The sequence below is a fragment of the Astatotilapia calliptera genome, chromosome 10 (genome assembly GCF_900246225.1).
Source record: "Astatotilapia calliptera chromosome 10, fAstCal1.2, whole genome shotgun sequence".
Lineage (NCBI taxonomy): Eukaryota > Metazoa > Chordata > Actinopteri > Cichliformes > Cichlidae > Astatotilapia > Astatotilapia calliptera.
In genome coordinates this window covers 18,789,770-18,812,637 of record NC_039311.1, presented here as the reverse complement: position 1 = coordinate 18,812,637, position 22,868 = coordinate 18,789,770, and the positions used below count along the sequence as shown (strand labels likewise).

The 22,868-nt window shown below is 39.6% G+C and overlaps 1 protein-coding gene across 1 annotated transcript; it reads right to left on the bottom strand.

Moving 5' to 3' along the window:
• Positions 1–1,873: 1,873 nt before the first annotated feature.
• On the bottom strand, positions 1,874–11,565 carry abhd11 (abhydrolase domain containing 11). Its single transcript, XM_026182798.1, has 6 exons — positions 11,293–11,565; positions 8,249–8,393; positions 7,717–7,890; positions 7,341–7,511; positions 5,727–5,908; positions 1,874–3,842 (listed from the first exon to the last, which is right to left on the bottom strand). The coding sequence occupies exons 1-6, from the start codon at positions 11,499–11,501 to the stop codon at positions 3,707–3,709; spliced, it is 1,017 nt and encodes a 338-aa protein (XP_026038583.1). The 5' UTR covers positions 11,502–11,565; the 3' UTR covers positions 1,874–3,706.
• Positions 11,566–22,868: the final 11,303 nt, after the last annotated feature.

The following is a 22,868-nucleotide window of genomic DNA, read 5'->3' as shown; positions in this document are numbered from 1 at the left end:
AGAACGCAAAGGCTTATCTCACATTTTCCAAGAAGCATCTTAACGTTTTTGGAAAATATTCAGTGGACTGATGAGACAAAAGCTGAACTTTATGGAGGGTCTGAGTTCTGTTACATATGACATAAAACCACACCAACAATCAGACGTGATGGTGATAGTGTGGTATTGCTGCGTTAGGACCACAACAATTTGCTGTAATTGATGGAAAAATGAATTCTGCTCTCTACCAGAAAGTCCTAAATGAGAATGTCCGAACATCAGGACGTGCCCTGAAGCTCAATTTGGTTATACAGCAGTACAACGATGCAAAACACATCAGCAAGTCCACCATTGAATGGCTCAAAAAAAAAACCAAAAACCTGCAAAATGAAAGTTTTGAATTGATTCAAGTCTGGATGTGAATCAGATTGAGATGTTTTGGCATCACCTTAAACTTCCATAATCGAAAACCTTCTGATTTGGCTGAATGAAAACAATTCTGCAAATAAGATTAGGCCAAAACAAAAGAAATGCAATCAAGCGGTTACAGCAAACACTTGATTGCATTTCTTGGTGCCAAGGGTGAACCTATCAGTTAGTAGGTTTTGGCGGCAATTACTTTCTTACACAGGACCAGGAAGGTTTGGTAGTTAGGTTTAACCGTTTTCCTTAGTCAGTGAAATCATCTTTTAAAAAACTGCATTTTGCATCTACTTAGATGATCTTTTCTAAAATTAAAATTTGTTTAATGATCTGTAACACGTACCCTATTTTTCGGACCATACAGTGCACCACATTATAAGGCGCACTGTCGATGAACGGGTCTGTTTTCATACATAAGGCACATTAAGCAAAACAGTCAGATAAGTCAAACTTTACTCATTTTTCTTGCTTCCTCCACTTCTGTACCATTGATTCATTAATGTTGAATTCTCTCGCAGCTGCTCTATTCCCATGTTGTTGCAGTATATTAATGACTCATATTGTGGATGGATTATCTCAGTTGTCCTCCTGACTAAAGTTTAGTCCGTTTACAGCATCCTGCCATGCGATTGCATTTGTCCCTAACCATCAGGAACCCTCATGTTAACCTTTATCGAGCGAAAAAAACTTAGCGTTCATCCTTCAGCTTTACTGTGCTAATATTATGCTAACATAGCTGTGTCACTAGCGTTCACGTAGCACATCATTCTATACCAGCTAGCCCAACTTTAGTAACCCTACAAACGTCACTGCTGACGTGTTCTGTCTTTATTTATGGTGGAAGTGATAGCAGAGCTGTACTTTTTAATTTTTTCAGAAATCTCTCACTCAGGACATGCTGTCATGTTTAGGTGGAAATTAGTGAGCTAACTGCCCGCTAACTTCTAACTCTGTTAAATTTAATAAATTCTATTTTCATGGATGCCTGGATGTTAAACTTAATTCTTACGTCTGGTAAAGCAGCAACATTATTAAACATTTTATTAAAAATGTTTATTAAAAATGTTAAAAATGAAGGAATTTAGACAGTTTTTAACTCTCAGTGATGCTGCAGTGTTCGTTTAACTTTGGGACCTGAAGCAGATGGAGTTTTGGACCCGGATTACTCGCGCCTTATGGTATGGAAAATATGGTAAGTGTGACAAGAATTGGGAAGGGGACAAATACTGTTTCACAGCGCTGTATGAACATGTACTGCCCCTTGATTTCTCAGTGAAGTTATTTTCAAGTTGGAAAACGCCAAGACAGCAACAGTGAACTGGCTCAGCTTTGAGGCTCGACACAAACCTTTGAGCGACATCCATCATTTACAGTCTTCTGTTCACTGTCAGCATGTTTGCTTTTTGCAATATGAAAAAGAAAGAAAAATGACCAACTGTTTTTTTTCCTGGTCATTTTATTGTATAATATATTTTCAACAATATATATTCCACATATATATGCATCTTCCACACATTTAAAATTTATATACATATATGTCATTATCTAGAATGAATGCCATCATAATGGTAACATATTCAACAAACAGGGATGTATATAGCACAGTAAAGTCACACCTGACGACGAGAGAGAGAAGGCATGCTCAAAGTGAAACTATACAATCCTGAACAGATGGTTACAGTCTTCAAACAACTCGTAATGTTACTGAATAATTTGACAATATTTTTTTATACTGTTGCTGATGGAGAGCTCTGCTTTGTCATCCACTCATCCCACTGCAACAGTCCAGAAGCTTTAGCAAGATCTGCATTTAAGTGGAAGTGCTAACCAACTATTAATATTGTGCAACAAGACAAAATCTGTCTTGTGGGTTAAAAGAGGAAGAAAGGGTGAGTCTCTACTAGCTGGAGCTTCACAAAAAAAAAAACAACTTAAGAAGAGTTTCACTCAACTTAATTCTGACCATTTAAACCTTTTTAGACGTTCGTGATGACAATAAAAGAACAAAAAACATTGACTCTGGTAAACATCTAAGTGCTTGAACTTTTCCTTGTGAGAAAATTCACACAGAACTGGCAACCCAGCTGCCAATCTAAACTCTACTAGATTATTATTGAAGAATAAAAGTTGTTTTTTCTTAATAAAGTTTTACAGAAATGTAAAAGGAGCTCTGGATAAAAGAGGCACGTATACAAATTAACAACACCCTGCTTATTCACACAATGGCAGTTTCACTACTATTACGATCACATAACAAGGTACAGTTGTACCTCGTTGCAGCATATATTTGTGAGATACCCATACGCGCCTTATTTGTAGAGATAAATGAGATACAGACTGGTAAAACATTATTTCATCAAAACACTATTTGGACTGACCACATACAAAGACACGACGACGTTACCGATGCTTATCCCCAGACAGACAAAACAATAGCATAAGTGTGTAATAAGTAGTATATCCAGTTATAACCTGAGACACTCAGGAAACAGTGCGATAATACTGTATGTGTGGTTTCTGCTCACCTTTCATAGATGCATGAGTTGGCCTAAAAAACACAACCATCGCTCTCCGTGACCTTGAGTTTTGCAAAATGCAACTGACCTGTAAATCCTCGTGTCCGACACACAGCAGATACACAAACGAAGAGACGCGTTCTGCACCAAAAGCTGAATATATCACTATTATCAACAGTAAAATAAATTCCTATGACAAACCAACTGACCACATAAATCCTGTACCACGTCCTCTGCGCCAAGCTCGAACTTCCTGATACCTTTTTTGCTTAACACATTCATCACTTCTAAGATTTACAGTATTTGTTTCATTGCAGTGCTGTCATGACTTCCTACACTTCAGCGGTCCCAGATTGTCCTCGGCCTAAAGCCACTGGAAACAAACGAAGCACTGTGCAAATGAGAATTTCTTTGGATTAGTATACCGCCTCCAAAAACTGCCCCATTATGTTAAACTGGAGATTCTTTTGTTTCTATTATCTAAAAATCAACCAAAAAACAAACACACATCTAGAAACCAGCCAATCTAATAACACTACCTGTCTGGCAGAGAGGCTAAACAAAATAAAAGTTCACCTACAGTACATTACACTAAGTGCTATATTGTTAAAAGGTATGATCTGACTGTTGTATAAGGGTGAGTTTGGTCCAGTGTTGGCAAATACAAGCATCGTTAATAGTTACACTTGCTCCTGCTGAAGCTGCTGATTCGGCACCCTCAGTTTTTGACGAGCGGATGCTCACGGTGTCGAGCATAAAAAAAGTTCAGACCCGTACGCTGGAGGCAGCTAGGATTGAAGGAAGGAGATGATGGAGCTGATGAAATCTAAGGGTTTGTCTGCGTGAATCCAGTGGCTGGCATCTGGGATGTACTGGATATCTGCGTTGGGGAACAGCCTCTGGATTTCTGGGTAATCGTCGGAGCTGGATCAGGAGTGAACACGAGGAGGAGGAGGAAGAGGAGGGTGTTATAAGGAAGACAGGCGGTGGTAAAAGTCATGAATATGCAACTGAAAAAGTGCTAAAGGAATATAAATGAAACCTGTTAATCACTGGTATTTGGGTTCGTGTTTTGGGGTTATATATTGTTAAATGTTATGTTTATTTTACACTATACAGTCTTTTTATTTCATGTATATTTACATATATAATACATATATAAATATATATATAAGAATTTATATCAGTCACAATGGATTTCTAAGTCCTGCTCGTAGAGGGCAGACGTCTCTTTGGTTTTAGAAATATTATAATTCATCATGGCATAAACTCAACAAGTGCTTGAAACTTTAAGTATAGTACAGTGAACTCACTGTCATGTTCAAGAAACCTGTGTCAGATAATCTGAGCTTTGTGACATGATGCATTATCCTGCTGGAAGCAGCCATCAGAACATGGATACATTGTGCTTATAAAAGGATGACCGTGGACAGCAACAATACTCTGGTGGGCTGTGACATGTACAAGAAATAATCCCCCACACCATTACACCACCGGCAACCAGGCAGAATGGATCCATGCTTTCATGTTGTTACGCCAAATTCTGGAGCTACCATCCGAATGTCAGACCAGGCAACGTTTTTTCAAATCATCTGTTGCCCAATTTTGGTGAGCCTGTGTGAATTACAGCCTATCCGCTATAAAGTTTGATATGTTAAACAATACGAGATGTTCTTCTGCACAACTTAGTTGTAAAAACTGGTTGTTTGAGTTACTGTTGCCTTACTATCAGCTCAAAGCAGTCTAGCCATTCTCCTCTGTATATAAAAGGACAGTCTTAATATATTTGAATATTTTTTGGTGTGACGTGCTTACTTCTAAGCTAAAGTCTTTCTGCTGCTCGCTTCACACAGCAGATGGATCCACATTTCGATTTTTTTTTCATTCTGGATGCCTTTCCTGAAGCAAACCCTCTCAGGGATAATCATGTGTTATTTTATTTCTCTTATATCCATTACTGTGCCTTCTTCTGTCTGAATAATTACGACAACATTTTGCATTCCAGTTGTTTAAACCTGAGTTCATTAGTATTTTCTTGAGCCACACATGTGCTCACAGCCAGTGGCTTTCAAGTTCACTTACCTGTTACAGATTATGTATGTTAGCTAGTATAGCCAAAGTCCTTTTAATACTAAGTCTCATCACTCTGCAGTCACTCTCAGGCACTTACTTTGAAGTAATATCTGAATTAGTTTAATTATTTAAATTAAAATTTAATGGTCACCTGTACATTAAAAACTGCATTTACAACATTAGAATTAATAGTTAAACTGGATAAAAAAAAAACAATAAAAAATGATAAAAGCTCTCTTCTCTCTGGAAGTTGTATTTCTGCAAATGTCTTTGCTGTTGCAGAAAGTTCAACGTCTCTTATGCCTCATGTACAGCTTAAGACTAAAGGAGATATAATAAACAGAAACACTCAACAGAGCAGGAGAAAAGAAAAAAACATTCTGTTATTCAGTCTGTGGACTCTTGTTGTGATCATTGAGCGATTAATCCAGCATATAATAGATGTCGCATTACCTTTACACACAGTGCAAAACTGTTAAAGTTTAGGTAAGCTCAAGGTAACCTCTATCATTTTTAATTGGATTGTTTACATTTTTGTAATCAGAGAAACTGACTAAATGGTCAGTCCCAGCATCCCAGAATGATTTCGTGTCCACTTGCATTTTTTTTGTTAAATATTTTCCTATTTTCATAAATATATAAAATCTAAATACTTTAGTTTTAAATGTTATAATATGAACCTTTTTCAGGAAATATTTTACCTGTTCAAAAAAGTTCACAATCTGTGTTTTATACCTGATATAAGCAGAGCTAGCTCCACCCAAAAACAGAGTAGGTCCATCATAGCCGGTGTCAAAGTTGGGGAAACTCATGATGTCATCAAGGTGCGCTGAGATGGCCTCCAAGTTGACTCTCCAGGCGTAGTGTCCGTTCTGCTCCACCAGGTTAGTGAGAAGGAACTGACGCACTGAATGTTCCTGCGGAAGGAAACAGCAGGTTATTGAATAACGAGCTTAACTGTTAATAGAGGTGGAAATCACCATACATCCCACGATACGATATTATCACAATACTTAACGCACGATACGATATTATTGTGTTTTTTTAAAAATATCTGGGATATTCAGATTCTGTACATAAAGGTAAACTTTGACATTCGATAAAATGAATATTGATAAAGTCTCGCACTCAGTCTTTCTCTCATTTCAGTCAGTTTTATTGTTGACAAACTGAACGGTTTGTATTACATACTAGTCCAACTTAACTGAATGCAACCATCTGGTACAATTATAGCTATTCTGAACTATGCAATTTATGAAAACTATGCAGCCCATTCGGCAACTGAAGAATTTGAAAGTAAATTAAAACAAAATATAATTTTACATTAAATAAAAAAGTTTTAACCTTAATTAAAATAAAACATGTCTTAAATTAAAATAAGTAAACTGTCATGTTTATTGCTGCCAAAAAAAAAAAGTTAAACACATTTGGACAGTGAAGGAATGTCAGGATTCTTGCTCAGAAAAAGGATCAACATGCTCTGAAGTCAGAGCACAAAAACGTTTTTTGTAACAAAATATCGATTTCTGCTGTCCCTGTATCGATACATTATTAGCAAACAAAATATCACGATACTACACAGTATCGATTTTTTCCCCCACCCCTAACTGTTAACTGCATAAACACCTTTTTTTTGCGAAGGGGCTGGTATGTAGTGAATCTACATAGATTTATTGAAATATATTAACATTTTACAGATGTAAATTATTAGTTTATAGTTTTATGGAAAACAGCTTTCCTCTTTTACTTTACTCACATTCCTCACTAACATCCTTCTCAGATGTGACAGGGAACTTTTCTTAATAAGAAAAGCTCTTAAAAACCTTCTGGAGCCTTCTTGCTCAACATTAACACAAACAAAGACTTAGGCCTGCCTCTGTGACTAGAACACAGTATACTGGTCTTATGTCATCATAATCAATGCCATTATTGTGTCTCTCCAAGACTCTAAAATGGTAAGTGGCTTTGTTATGGAACAATGCTGACCTCAAGTGGTCCAACAGATCAGCTATTACAGATTTAATATCTATACAAAAACCCTTAACAAAACAGATAAATGACACTTCTGACAAACTAACAATCGTTTTTGGGGAAAAGGTTGGTTTTATTGGTTTATTTATTTAAAATACTGACTGGTATCATATCAAAAAGCACTCACAATGAAGATAATTACCTACAACTAGTCTAGGTGGGAAAAACAAACAATACATTTAGTAAATGAAATAAAATAATAACACAAACTTAGAAAAAAAACATCTCTGAATACTAACATAATAATAGAAATGCAATACCATTTAATAACAACAATATAAGAAATTAAATTATAGAAGTGTAATGGATTATCCTGACCTTCACTAAACTGCGCAGTTGATCCTCAGCCATCCGCCTTGCAGTGGAACGAGGGATGTCTGTGGAGATCTTCATCTCCTGCATTGCTTGGATGTAATACCGGAAGTTGGTCCGTGTGCTGCTTTGAGCAGGACTGATGTCAACGACCACCAGCCTCTCCACTAAAGCAGGCTACAGAGACAGACAGACTGAGGTAAACAAGCAGGACAATGGAAGTAAAAAATGCCACTGTGGGAAAACCAGTAGGAAAATGGAAATTGCTAGGACAGGAGGATTATTAAGTTCATAGGAATGTACAGTGAAAAAGGTCAGGTGACATCCAGCGAGGGAATTGCACTATCATGATAAATTCATGTGACATTTTGTGACCGCTGACCTGCGTCAGAGCGGTCGTCATGGCTGTTTTCCCACCCATGCTGTGGCCGATCAGGATGCACTTGTCGATATGGAGCTGGGCGAGGAGGTGGTTCAAATCATTCGCCATCGCCTCGTAGGTCAGCACGGGGTTGTGAGGGCTGTTGCCGTGGTTACGGGCATCTACTGTCAGCACCTAACTGGACAAAGGACAGTTAGGACACTTGGACTGGAGAAGAGGAGGCGAGAGAGCGTACACGCAGAATTGGCTCTTATGTCAGCTGTGTCTGTCTTGGGCCCAGCACGAACAAAGAATGTGTTGTGAACACGAGTTTCATCAAGGAAACACATGAGAGATTATCTGTCAGGGCAATTTCGCAACAGCACAGACTGCTGGGAAGCTGTATCAAATTACACACAACACACTGTCAACTGTACGTTCCCACACCTGCTTTTGTATGAAGACTATTAACAGGGTGCTTAAAGTGAACAGATAAGTGGGAACGTTTTTGATGTAAAAACTGACAGGTCTGTTGTCTTCATCACTGCATTACCTTTCTGCCTGTGCGCTGCACCAAGGACTTCGCTATTGAGTGGAAGTTAGATTTACTGCCAAAGAGGCCGTGCAGAAACACCAGGGGAGTGCTCTCTCCCTTCCCATCGAAGACGTCGTAGGTCAAGTTGACAGGACTGAGGAGGCTGGGAAAGAAAAAAACATTCATGTTTATTAGAATGAACCTCTATGCTTCCAGCTGTGCTAAGATTTGTGTTACTACTTAGACAGGAACTGCAATAAATCCAACAAATAAAACTCTTATTCAACTTTTAGGGAGTAGAAATGCTTAAAGTCACTTACAGGGCATTTTTCTTCTCTAATATTAAATCCCATTCAAACTGCCCTGTTAAAATAATTTTTTTGATGGGAATTATTTTCCTGTCACCTACTGGTACAACACAGGCAACCACACACATGTACAAATAAATTTAATACATTTACTCTTACGTGCAAACATAGGATATCAATGTTAAACGTGTTCTTATTTATTTCACCGTGACTTTAAATTGTTGTCATTACAATGTTAACAAGGGGAAGATGACTAATTACATGACAACATGTACAAAGAGTTAATAGATTAAAACACTGACAGAAAACTGTGAGAAAAATAATACATTCAGGTTTTAATTGGACAATGAGACAAGGTGTTTGTGAGTTATTCCATCACTGACTCATCCTGTGATTGTTTGCTTGATTATTCATTTATTCAGTCTATAAAACATGAAAACGACACACTTTAAAGCCCCTCAGTGCCAGGCGACAGCTTTAATACATTTATTTTGTTAAACAGGAAGTCATCGTCCAGAGATAATCCATTCACAAAGACATAAATCAAAGATAGGCACTAAACTATGGGGCACCGTTTGTAAAGTGAAACATGCTGAAATTAACGGCAACATTTTTCCATATTTAGCTCAAAACAAGTAATTTTTTACAACATTTAGTAAAATATTTGTAACTTTTCACATTTAAAACAGAATTTTAAATGTTAAATCTAAATGTTAAATATTCAATCTAAATGTTAAAAGTTAAATCTAAATGTTATATTTAAATCTAAATGTTAAATCTAAATATTATATTTAAATCTAAATCTAAATGTTAAATCTAAATGTTAAACGTTAAATCTAAATATTGTATTTCAATCTAAATGTTAAATCTAAATATTATATTTAAATCTAAATCTAAATGTTAAATCTAAATGTTTAGGCTAACATGCAAATTTATTGCACGGATCAGTGGAAATACCAAAATAAAAGCTTTCCGAAAACCTCCGGCGCAAAAGTGTGGCGGTAGTGGTCAGACACGTTCTCACTCCCAAAGCGTAATAATTTTCGCTAGGTGACAAATTGTCAACATTTTATGCTTTCGGGTACCCAACATGTTCCTAAATTACGGCATCGGAAAAAGGAGAGCACATGAGAACCGTTTGGACTCAATCTACACATGTTCGTTCATTTTCTAAAAATCGATTTGGAAAACACTATTTTACGTCGTTTAACTGCTAGTAAAGGTTATGAATAAGGTTATAGTTAGATAAGGTTAGGTTTAGGGCTGGAACACATGGCTGGAACGTCTATTATGGCGGGACCGTCATTCCACTGGAATTCAGCCATAACCCGACCATGAGAAAGCACGTCCGGCGATTTAGCTGAAAACATCGGAAGATCCGTTTTGTCGGCCATCCAAAGGTTTAGCAGTAGTGCACTCTTAGCAGCTGCAGTCTCCACTTCACAATCGCTGCAGCACATGTACAGCAAAATCGCTGGACATGCTCGTAGGCAAGAAGTGAAGCAGCACATGGCGGGGAGAAGTGAGGAGGAGAACAGACACAATTTTGCACTGGAGGTTTTCGGGAAGCTTTTATTTTGGTATTTCCGTTGATCCGTACATAAATTTGCATATTAGCCTAAACATTTAGATTTAACATTTAGATTTAACATTTAACATTTAGATTTAACATTTAACATTTAGATTTAAATATAATATTTTGATTTAATATTTAACATTTAGATTTAACATTTAGATTTAAATATAATATTTAGATTTAATATTTAACATTTAGATTTAACATTTAGATTTAAATATAATATTTAGATTTAATATTTAACATTTAGATTTAAATATAATATTTAGATTTAATATTTAACATTTAGATTTAATATTTAACATTTGATGAAAAGTTACAAATATTTTACTAAATGTTGTAAAAATTACTCGAAAAAATATGTTTTTGTAAGGTTTTGAGCTAAATGTGGAAAAATGTTGCCGTTAATTTCAGCATGTTTCACTTTACAAACGGCGCCCCATACTAAACATTTTAAGTTGACGAGCTGGAAACAGCAAATATTTGTCATGCTTGCTAGGAAAATATCACACAGTTAAAGCTAATTAAGCTAAGGTTTTCAATGTGTTTTTATTTATTTTTATATTGAAAATATATCTGAAATGGAAATTTACCATATCTGCAGGCAGCTGCCTGTTTACCGGGCACACCTTGCTTAAATAATAATAAACCTCTTAGTACCTCTCAATATTCATATAATATTAAAGTAATTAAGGTAAAATCATTTGTATGTATGTAAATAAGTAACAAAACAAAGGTAAGATTAAGGGCTTATTACAACAACGTTAGCATTTATTTTAATCAGGCTTAGCATGACTGCTAAACTGCTGGCAATTCAGAAGGTATGTAGCATATAATAATCGAACTAGATCACAGCAAAGACTGTTTTATTTATCCCGACAATATAAATATAAAATAATAAAAGCTCAGATCTAAAATCCTGTTTGTGGTTGTGATGATAGTTGAGCTGCCCGTTATCCATGCAGCTAACATCTGAATGTCATTTACGTAAAACTGTGAAAGTAACGTTTAAAGACAAAAATTATATGACATGGCCAGAGATTCCTTTGGTTATATAACGGTTTTAAACAGTTTTTAATTTTATAGCAGAAACACCGGGCTGTCATATCTACCCAGAACCATGTCACAGACGTGACAGGCAGAGGGCATCTGTTAGCCGGGAAAGCTAGCACGGATACCTGGATGAGCTGGCTGACCGGACCGCGGGAGCCACCCCGCTAACATCCTGCTGTCCGGGGAATAAACGACACAGAGGCCGGCCGCTCAGCAGTCCTCTCTGAAGCAGGCGACACAAAGCACTCATGGCAGCATATGCTCCGTTACCAGGTAGTAGAAAAACAGCATGTGCGTCTCCACACGGCCACAGTGACAGCTGATGAGCGGGCATGCACAGAGCGGCCGGAGGTTGAAACTACAGGGAGAGGGCCTGGCTGTGCTGTGCGTAATGACGCAGGAGGCGGTTCTTTCCCCTGAAATTAGACTATCAGGCTACCAGCATGAGAAGCGCTATTTAGTTACTTTTCACATTCTACCATGTACAGTATTTTCGGGGGGTTTGTTTCGACCCAGGTCGAAAAGTAGGTACATATATACCTACAGGTGACTGTATGTATATACAATGCTTAACAAATTTACTAAACCATCTGAAAATCAAAAATTATATTGTTATTTATCAGGCAAATAAACCGATTTCACTTTTTTTACACAAATTTCAGCCCATTGAACTTCTGACTTCTGAGAAGTCAGAAAATAATCAAGTGTCCTAAAATATTTTTTCACGTTCAGGAATCCGATAAAATAATCTAAATACAAGAATAATGGGCTTTACTTTTTTTTTTTTCCAGATTTGTTTTTGTAAAACAGAACGTTGGAAAGTTTCTGGAACAAACATTATATTTCAGAATTAAATGGAAAATCCATCCATCCATCCTCTTCCGCCTGTCTGGGGCCAGGTCGCGGGGGCAGCAGCCTAAGCAGAGAAGCCCAGACCTCCCTCTCCCCAGCCATCTCCTCTAGTGTGTCCTGGGTCTGCCCCGGGGCCTCCTCCCGGTGGGACATGCCCGGAACACCTCACCCACGAGGCGCCAGGGGGCATCCTTGTCAGATGCCCGAACCACCTGGCTCCTTTCGATGTAGAGGAGCAGCATCTCTACTCTGAGCCCCTCCCGGACGGCTAAGCTTCTTATCCTATCTCTAAGGGAGATGCCAGCCACACTTCGGAGGAAGCCCATTTCTGCTGCTTGTATCCGCAGTCTCGTTCTTTCAGTCACTCTCCACAGCTCATGACCATAGGAGAGGGTAAGGACGTAGATCGACTGGTAAATTGAGAGCTTCGCTTTTACATTCAACTCTCTCTTCACCACAACAGGTTGACCAGAGATAAAATTGAAAAAAACATTAAATTACAGAAAAGCAAACCACTAATGCAACAATGCAAACACACATTGCGTCGTTAAGCCACTAGGTGATGCCAGAGTTCATACTTTGGGCTACAGTGGCTTATCGCCAACTTAATGATTTTCTTGAAGAATTGCTTAAAATCCAATCTGTGAGTGCAAATCCTTTATTGTTGAGTTACATTGTCTTAGGAGGAACATTTACTGAAGACAAGTAAATCTGTAGAGATCAAAGAGGTGACTTTCTTGTTTGTGGACATGTCTCTCAGCAGACTGCTCCAAAATCATGTGTGACTTTATATTGTTGTGATAGTCAATGAAATGGATCGTAAGGATGTTTTCGCCAGAGCCAAAAAAGCAGTTTGTGGGTTTTTTAGTTCTGAAAGTTATTGGATCTTTGGTTTGAGTCTTTGATTTGTGTCATATTGTCTTTGTCGTGTCCTTCTTTCTCAATCTGGTTTAGTTTTTCATTAGTGAAGTTAGGTTTTGTCTTTATGCGTCTACATCATGTTCAGGAACACAAAAACAAACCACAAGAGCTCTTAGAGCCTGGCTGCATCTATAAACATTGATTGCTATGGGAGCTGTGTCTTGTGGGATAAAGCATGCCGCCAGCTGTCGCCGTAGTGATGGTGTGAGAGCGAGGCCCTGGGAGAGCATGTGGTGCACCCTGAGGGAGAGAAGAAAAGGGAAGTGGCAGACGTGCATCTTTTCACTATTGTCATGACACTGTGTTTTCACACAGAAAAAATGGAAAACAAGAAAACTTAGGGTAATAATTACTAAATGAATAGTTAAAGCATTTTCCTTTATTCTCAACTTCTTTCTTCATAGTTCCTGCACATAAACACATAAAGGTTATATAACTAGTGACATTTCTTTGTTCTACTTTTTCAGCTGTCACAGAAACGATGAAATGGAAACATTCAGTCTTGTGATGGAAGTAAATGTAAGAGTACTTCCCTACTTTGATAACCAAATGAATGATTTTAATCTTCGACAAGCATGTCACTTCACTTCCCACATGGCACAATGTGTTTTCTATTTTCCGATCCCGGAGCAGAAAACCTAAAGAACTAATATTCTAAAGAGTTATTAGTTGAAACAATAGTTCTCTTACTGCTTAAATTGTGATATTACATTCGGCAAGTGTTTTATTGACATAAAGGTAATAAAACAGAAATAGTTGAACATTTAGCTCCTGGCAGACTTTTTAGCTGGTTTCCATAAGCTGAATTTCATCAAACGCATCAGTGAGGTGTGCTGTCTAGGTCACAGAGCAACCTTTAAAATGTTTAAAATTGCAGGATGGGGCTTTAGCGCAGGGAAACAAACCTGCTAAGAAATTCTGTGACACATTGCTGATGTGAAGCAACCTATAATGTCTTTTATGGAACTTAATGTTACACTTAACGCCAAACAAACCTGTCAGGAACCCAAATGCAGGACACAAAACAGATAGGAGTTGACTCAAAAGCTGTTGAAGCAGTCCAAGAAATTCAAAGTCCAAAAAGTAAAAGGCGAACTGACTCGTGAGCAAACAAAGAACATAAAGTGCAGGTTTACAAAAACTGAGGCAAGGTGGACGACAGCACATACAAGATGAGATCATAAGAGGGCAGTGCAGTGAACTATCTGGCCTGTAAGAAAATGGATAGGTGGACATACTAAGAGCTATTTCGAAGAATCGAGAACAGGTTTGTATTGAGAAACTGGAGAAACTATAAACAAGAAATATGAAAAGACAAGTGAGCACAAAAATAAGAGAGGAAGCGATTGACTAAAAGCAGAGACAAATGCATGTAAACTTGACATAGATAAGATACAAGGTGGAAGGGTATGAAAACAAGACAAGAGGTTACAAAAAATCAACACTAACAAAAAACCATGAAATAAGTTGCTATTTTAGTCTTTTACTACAATGATTCACAGGATGCATGACAAATATAAAAGGTTTATTAACTCCCAAAGTCATAAACGTTAAAATCCAGATAAGGGAACTATCTTGATGGCTTTGGAGAGGAAAGGAATGGTAATATATAACATCCGCACAATCACTCATTGCTGTCAACATCTAGGATCAAAGTCTCTCTCATTCGAGCAGCAAAACATTCAATAGACAGCAAAAGCTCAACTAGAACATTTGATAAGGGTGGGGACTTGGGTCAAGATCTTGCCTTCATCTCTGGGACACAATTATAGATGCAGATTATACTTTATCTGCTTCATGCAACTTTACATTCCATCTAATAAGAGGTTAAAGAAATCAGCGATAACCTGAGCCTGTGTTTCCTAGAGTGTGTTTGAGTTGGACCTTGTGATTATTGTTCTGTTTGTAAGAAATTAACTACTTGTCAGTTTCATGTGTCTCTGCTGTAAAGGGAACCTGACATTCAATTATGTAAGCAGTGATATTAGGTGACGGAAAAAACAATGGCACATCCTCTTTGTATTTGTTGTCACAATATTGAATGACTCCATCTTCTCTCTCTTCTGTTTTTTTTTTTTGCCCTGTCATACTTCTCTATTTCTTATTTCTCATTTTTTTTATACATTAAACCTTTAGAGTATATAAAATAGGTTTAGGTATTATCTTAAAAAAGAAACAAACCTACATGTGAAAAACAACAACTTTCAATCCACTTGTTTTTAAAGCTCTCTTTACGTGTGGAAATCGATGGATAAATAGATAAATAGATTGAATAGAAAAAAGTGCAAAGGCCTGGATTTAGCATCATAGGCTATGTGGGATTTTTTAATGCCTGAAGTCACCATTTGTGTATGCAAGGATGGTCATAAGGCATCAGCCAGCACAGCGCCCTATGATATCTCTGAGTGAAAAAAAGACTGAATGAGAAGTGGAAGCTGTGGACTGCTTTCCACAGACACTAACACCTGCCAATTTGTGCTAGTTAACATAGAAATAAAATTATAGTCCACAGATTGCATTTAAAACGGTCTAAAAAGTGACAACCTGTCAGATTCAATTTAGCAATTAGATCTAACAAAATTGAAGCGCAGCAGACCTCTGTTCCTACAAAGTTGTGTCAGAGGTAGGAGTGGTTTGAGAACACTTCTGCATTGTTGAATTTTGAGCGCCAACATGGGGTTCTGTGCCATGTAGATAGATGAAGGGGGCAAACATCCAGACCACAAATATTGCCGAACTTTAAGTCCTAATATAGAGCAAATGAAAGAGATTTCACATGATTAGCATGCACTAATTCTGATGAGATGCTTCTACTTGCCTAATAAATGACATTCTTACATTGATTGTTATCAGATAATTAGTGAAACATCTTTGGGGAAAAAAAAAACGACAATTCTCTGGCACAAGGGATTGTAGTCTGTGTAAAGCAGTCAATAAGAATAAGCATTCATTCATAAGAGCTTAAAATATAAGGTAAACTGGTTTTAATCACAGTCAGATGTTTTCTTTTTTAAGCCTGGATTTTGATACTGAAATTGGAATGTTGATTTATTATCTTGTTTTATCAAAAAAAAAAAAAAAGATTACCACTTATTAGCAGAATTGTTGCAGATATTTTTTCTCCTCTTTTCTCCTTCTTCTTTTTTCTTCTGAAAAATCCAGTCATTGACCCAGCTCATATCCTTTAAGATTAATGGACCAGTATAAAGAACATGTGTGTGGCTTGTGAGTAAAAACTTGATAACTGTTAACTGTTGTTAAGGTTCAAAATTGAGGAAGGAGAGTACAAACAAGCAGGTCCAGAAGATCTTGGTCAAACAATGATTTTAATGACTACACACGTGTGGGAAGAACACTCTGTACGCAGACAGCAAGTGATCTCCGACTTAATCAAAGCATGAACAGATATTTTATACCATCAGGGCTTGATTTACTGACGCCCCTTCATGCGTCACAGACAGGATATATATACACATACGTCAATATCAAAACCACAACGACTTTTGACACAATTTAAAAGAACAATTGTCTTCTATCTTCATAACAGGTGCTTCCTGTCACTGCCGGATGCTCGCTTGTCATCTTGGCACCTCAGCAGCAGTTCTGCGACAAACTGCTCTTTTTGCAACCCCAAGCAAAACATGATTAAACTTTTACCTATAAATGATTCTCTCTAACTAAGTGTGTGTCTCGTCCTTAAAGGCTCCTCAAAATAACCTGCACTTAGACTCTGCTTTCGGTTTCAGTTCTGCAAAAGGCACACTCTGCAAACCTGCAACTTCCTGTCAGCCTGCAACTTAGTCTTTCAGAAAGAAATCCAACTTGTTCTCCTCCTTCAACCCTCACTAATTTTCCCCAAAGGATATCTTTTTGTCAACGTGTCCCACAATTTCCCTCTAAGATTTGTACACAGCTTTAAAACACTGGCATTGTATCTTCTAAACAGGATTCAGTTCACTTTAATCCTTTAACCTTAACATAAAAATAACAGTTTCAGTTTTACCATATCCAAATGACCAAAAACCCAAAAGGTCCTAAAATGATCCTAAATTATTAAACAATTAAATTATTAAACCCTAAACTGTTAAAGTACGTTTGTTCCTTTTATTTCAGATGTAGAATGTGTAAAAACTATGGAACATGACTTAGTGATTCAAAGATGTGATGCTCAAAAATGACCCTCCAGCATTTACTGACGCTGAACAAAAGAAAAACAATATGTGAAATTAAAATGCAAAGAAACGCTGAAATTGCACTGATTGCACTGACACTTTATTTTGTGTATTCTTTCATGCTACACAGAGTGAACAGCCACTGCTAATCACAGTGTTCTACTTTAAATAAATAAAAGTTAAAACCAGGCTTAGCGCCAATATCCTACTGTGTAAAGATCACAGGCCAGGTGCCTGTGTTTTATTCTGTCTTTCTGTTCCTCTCTGCACCCTGCCACACCCAAGTGTTACAAAGGTCTCCCAATAAACCAAAAGAGAGATCCAACACAGCTGCTGGCTAAACAAAAAGTAACCGAATGGAAGCCAAACCTGATCTTCAGCCATCATTTGCTTTGGTGACACATGCTTTGTGATATCTATCTATCTATCTATCTATCTATCTATCTATCTATCTATCTATCTATCTATCTATCTATCTATCTATCTATCTATCTATCTATCTATCTATCTATCTATCTATCTATCTATCTATCTATCTATCGATATATAGATATATAGATATATCTATATATATATCCACGAGCACCTGGCAGCACAAATGAACCAGAGACACCCGGAATGGCTAACCGAAGGCCGGACAGTTGTGATCCTCAAGGACCCGCAGAAGGGACCGGTCCCCTCCAACTACCGACCAATAACCTGCCTCAGCACCACGTGGAAGCTCCTGTCAGGCAGCATAGCGGCTAAGATAAACAGGCACATGGGTCAATACATGAGAGTTTTTAAAAAAAAATTTTCTCGTTTGGCTCTCGGTGAAGGCGGTCACACTTTTCTCCTCTCCTCCTTCCCCTTATCTTCCCTGCTTAGCCTCTTGTGTCCTTGTCTTGTCTTGTGTGTATTACTTTCCCTGGAACACTCTCTCACAGTCTGTTCTCTAAAACCTAAACAGAATTATGGATTTGATCAACTGGTCTCTGAATGCTATTGACACCCTCTTCTCAATGAGACGTCTGGGCTCGGGTGAGCCTGAGTGTCCTGGAGGTACTTTCCCTGCCGGATACACGATGGACGGGTGGCAGAAATGGAGGATCGTGTGCCTGGCGGGACTGTCGATCGAGGACGCTGAAGATATTGTCGGAACTATTCGGAACCATGATAACAGGGTTCTTGCTGATTGGAGCTGGCTTGGCCCTGGCTTATCAGAGAATTACAGTTTTTCTCAGTCGCTTTGGTGCGTTTCTCAGAACACCATTAACATTTGCACAGCAGTTAGTGCATTTCCCAAAGCAATTAGTGCAAACTGCAAAACCTAGTGGATAGCCTGCAAAAGCACGTCACATGCACAGAATTGATTATCCATACCTCAAAAGCAAGTATCCATGTCAATGAAACTGTCAGTGCCATCAAAATGAAAAGTCTTGACACCATCTTTATGAACAAGATAGTCAAATGGCATTGTCATGTTTCCACTATGACAGTTTATAATTTCAGTGTTTCCCATTGCAAAAACAATTGGTGACACCTGAAAATGCTGACAACAGCACTATGGCCTACCTGTACAGCCATCTGAAATGTGCAGTAAAGTCACTGTAGATGTTATGGGAGTCTTGGGAGTAACTGAGACACTGAATACGTACGTTTCACATTTCCATTGCGTAGAAGTGTTTGTAATCCTACAGAATTGTGCAAAAGAAAAATATGCTACAGTCACTTGTGCACTGTAGAATACATGTAAACATAAAATCACCCATTTGGTAGAGCTGTGCACTAATGTGAACAATAAACAGCACATGTAACAGTACAGTAAATCATTCTGGCACATCCAGACGTTCCTGTCTGTCTGGCCACATATTTTCATCTACATCACAACAGATGTTATCCCTCGCAATGCAGCGAGGAAAGTATCTCCTGGAGTGGCGAATCCATCCTCTGCAGGACCCTGCTGTGATGTCGTCACATGCTGCATCCATGGCTGCTAGCAGGGCCATTTGCTCATGTGGATTTCATTTTTCTTGAGTACTCTGTCAATTGTTGAAATTGAAACAGATTCAATATGGCCAAATACCGTGTAATTCTCTATGATAGTGCTTTGTATGTCTCTCAGCTTTATTGCATTGTTTGCAATGACCATTGCACAAATGGCTTCTTCTTGCTGTGGGGTAAAAAGGGGCCCTCTTCCGCCTCCGCGAGGTTGTCTTACAATCCTATGTGGTGCAGAGTGAACTTTTTGTGAAATTGCAAATACAGTACAGTAACATGTGATGTGTCTGAGATGGCACAGTACAGTACAGTGTATTACTGTTTGCATACCTGTTTTCCCTACGGAATGTTTGAATGATTGAACTGACAGTAGTTCTTCCAATATTGGGTTGCACCCTTCGACCAGCCTCCTCCATGGTGAGGCCGTGATTGACAACATGGTCCACAATTGTAGCCCTTATTTCATTAGGAATCCGCCTATATCTGCCTCTTCTCCCTCTTCCCCTTCCCCTTCCTCCCCGCATCCTCACCCCTCTTCCACGGTGCTGACCTTCCATTTTGTGTCACAGAAGTGTAGAAATGGTACACACTAGCTCCTGCGCAGTTTATATATGCTTGCCAATTGGGGATTCACAGGATTCATCCATAATTGACAGTGAACAAGTTGTTTGTCATTGGTTACAACTAAACTTTCACACGCCTCCTCATGAGTGACAGCTGTAATTCACCCGAGATCAATTGTTCAATTTCGGAGACATTTCCAGGAACAATGATACAGAAAGGTATAGGATTTGCTTGACAGATGGCCAATATTTGGCATGTGATAACTAGTTCAACAATTTTGTGTGTGATGACTCAAGCAATGGATGTATGACTATTAGTTTTATTGGGAACGACTATTCAGCATCCATAGGTATGATTACTTTTGACTGACATGGCATAAGCAAATGGAAATGTCAGAAAGCAGCAGGGAAATGTATGGAAGCAACTGATTCATGTCCAAAATCATTTGCAGTTTGTTCAGAGAGAGGAGAAATTGCTACTATGATGTGCACAAATGACTGAGTGTTGTGGAGGTTGAACTAATAGTTATGAGAATTTCAATTCTGATCTGAGAAACGCACCAAAGCGACTGAGAAAAACTGTAAGAAAGTGGAACCGGCTGTTCAAACCCCCCCAAGGCTGCCCGCTGGGATTGAAATGATGGGACGAGGCGCGACTTCTCAGAATGGGCTCACTGAGTGCAGCATGGTTAGATCTTGGAGAAGCTTACGGCTGCCGTGAATACTTAGAATAAGACCTCTGAGCGTACATTGGACTACATCAAGGAGAAGTCCACTCAGAATAACATCTCTGAGAGAAAGTTGGATTACATCGTGGAGCAGCTCACTGCAGTCGGGAGTTCTCAGAATTGAGAGACCAGTGTTGGTGTCGGCGTGTTAAAGAGCAGCTTTGAAATTCTCATGAGTTTTTCGCACAAAAGAAAAATCACCATTTTATTGCGGCTATCCCTTCGGCGCAAGCTGTGGGCTCAAGGCTGGAGCCGAACAACAACACCCTGATAACGACTGTGTTTTTGACCGTTCTTCCCACTCTATGCAAGGCCACCTGGGTTGGCTGGAAGACTGTTTACTTAGCCTGGTAGGGCGAAGGACACTGTCTCAGCTGAACTCTGGACACACACACACACACACACACTTACACTGATAAGCATTCACACATCCCCCTTCCCCTTCCAACGGCTTTGATGCTTGTTGCCTCCTGGGAACACGAGGCGGGTCTGGACCCGCGCTGGAGAGACGGCGCAGTGGCAGGATGGCTGCTGTGTTGCCTGGGATTACTCCTCATCCCCTACCCAACCCTGTTGCTGGTCACGTGCTCTATAATGTTGTACTTTGGACATTTATGTGCTTTCTGTGCAGAGGAGTTTTTTTTGTTTCCTGTTCTCATGCTGTCCTCCTATAGCCCAGCATGAGTAGAAGTCTCTTTTTTTCCTCTTGTACATTCCCATTGTAGTGTACATTTCAGTGGTTTTTCTGTAATGCAGCCGTTCTCTGACTTGTATCCCCATGTGATGTCTGTGTTGTGTGTGTAAGGTCGGGGGGCGGGTTCATTCCACTGCAGGGCAACCTGTCACTGCATGTGGCAAATAAAATTTGAACTTGAACTTGAACTTGAGCGGGGCACAGAAAGGGATGGGCAAGAATACCAGAGGCGCAAACCATCTACTGGCAGACCAAGCAGTCAGCCGAGACTGCAGGACCAGACTGACCAACCTGTGCACTGCCTGGATTGATTACATGGAGGCCTATGACTCAATGCCCCACACCTGGTTCCTGGAATGCCTAGAACTATATAAGATCAACAGGACCCTGAGAGCCTTCATCAGGAACTCAATGGGGATGTGGCGGACAACAGTGGAGGCCAACCTCAAGCCCAAATCCAAGATGGCGCCGCGTATGGATGCCCTGGTGCTTCAGTGCGTTACTTTTGTCTTGTTTTTGTGCATTTCTTCTGTGTCTGGGCACTCCTCTGGATATTCTTACACCAGAGAAGAGCTCCTTAACTGCAGGACTACAACGCCTGTGGATTTATTTCCAATATTTGTCGCATCTGCGGCAGATTTACTGCTGACTCTGATCAGGAAAGTGAGACGTCGAAAGAGAGGTAAGCGAGCCGGCGTACTCGTGCGTTTGAGGAAACGCGGACTGAGAACGGCCCTTCCTGGGATCTTCCTTTCTAATGTACGCTCACTCTGGAATAAGATAGACGAACTGGCCCTGATGAGAAGCATGAACAGAGACTTTGCCTCCTCCTGTGTCTTATGTTTTACGGAGTCGTGGCTCAGTGAGGACATCCCGGACTGCGCGCTCAAGCTGGAGGGCTTTCATCTGCTGCGCGCGGACCGGCAGGCCGCTCTCTCCGGTAAAACCAAAGGTGGAGGTGTCTGCTTCTACATCAATAGTGGCTGGTGCACAGATGTAACAGTGATTGCTCAGCACTGCTCTCCCTCTCTGGAATATCTTTTTATTCACTGCAAACCGTTTTATTCTCCGCGGGAGTTTGCTTCATTCATCCTGGCCGCTGTTTACATCCCGCCAGACGCGGATGCGCGAGCAGCTCAGTGCGCACTCGCAGAGCAGATTCTCCACACGGAGCGGACATACCCGGACTCTCTCATCATTGCTCTTGGGGACTTTAACAAAGCCAATCTGAGCCATGAGCTTCCGAAATACAAGCAGTATATTAAATGCCCGACCAGAGAGGAGAGGACATTAGACCACTGTTACAGCACGATCAGCGGGGCCTATCGCGCGGTGCCGCGCGCTTCACTCGGACTTTCTGATCACGTCATGATCCACCTAATCCCCGCGTACAGACAGAGGCTGAAGCTCTCCAAACCTGTCGTGAGGACCAAAAAACTGTGGAGCAACGAGGCTGTGGAGGTGCTTCGCACGTGTTTGGAGTCTACAGACTGGGACACAATGAAGGCTGCTTCTAACAGCTTGGACGAGTTTACGGACACTGTCACCTCCTATATCCACTTCTGTGAGGACAGCATCGTGCCATCACGCACCAGGGTGAGTTATAACAATGACAAACCCTGGTTTACCCCTAAACTCAAAAAGCTGTGGCTGGACAAGAGTAAGGCGTTCAGAAGCGGAGACAGGGACTGCTACAGAGAGGCCAAGTACAAGTTCACTAAGGAAGTGGACATTGCCAAACATCAGCACTCTGAGAAGATGCAGCAGCAGATCTCAGAGAATGACTCGGCC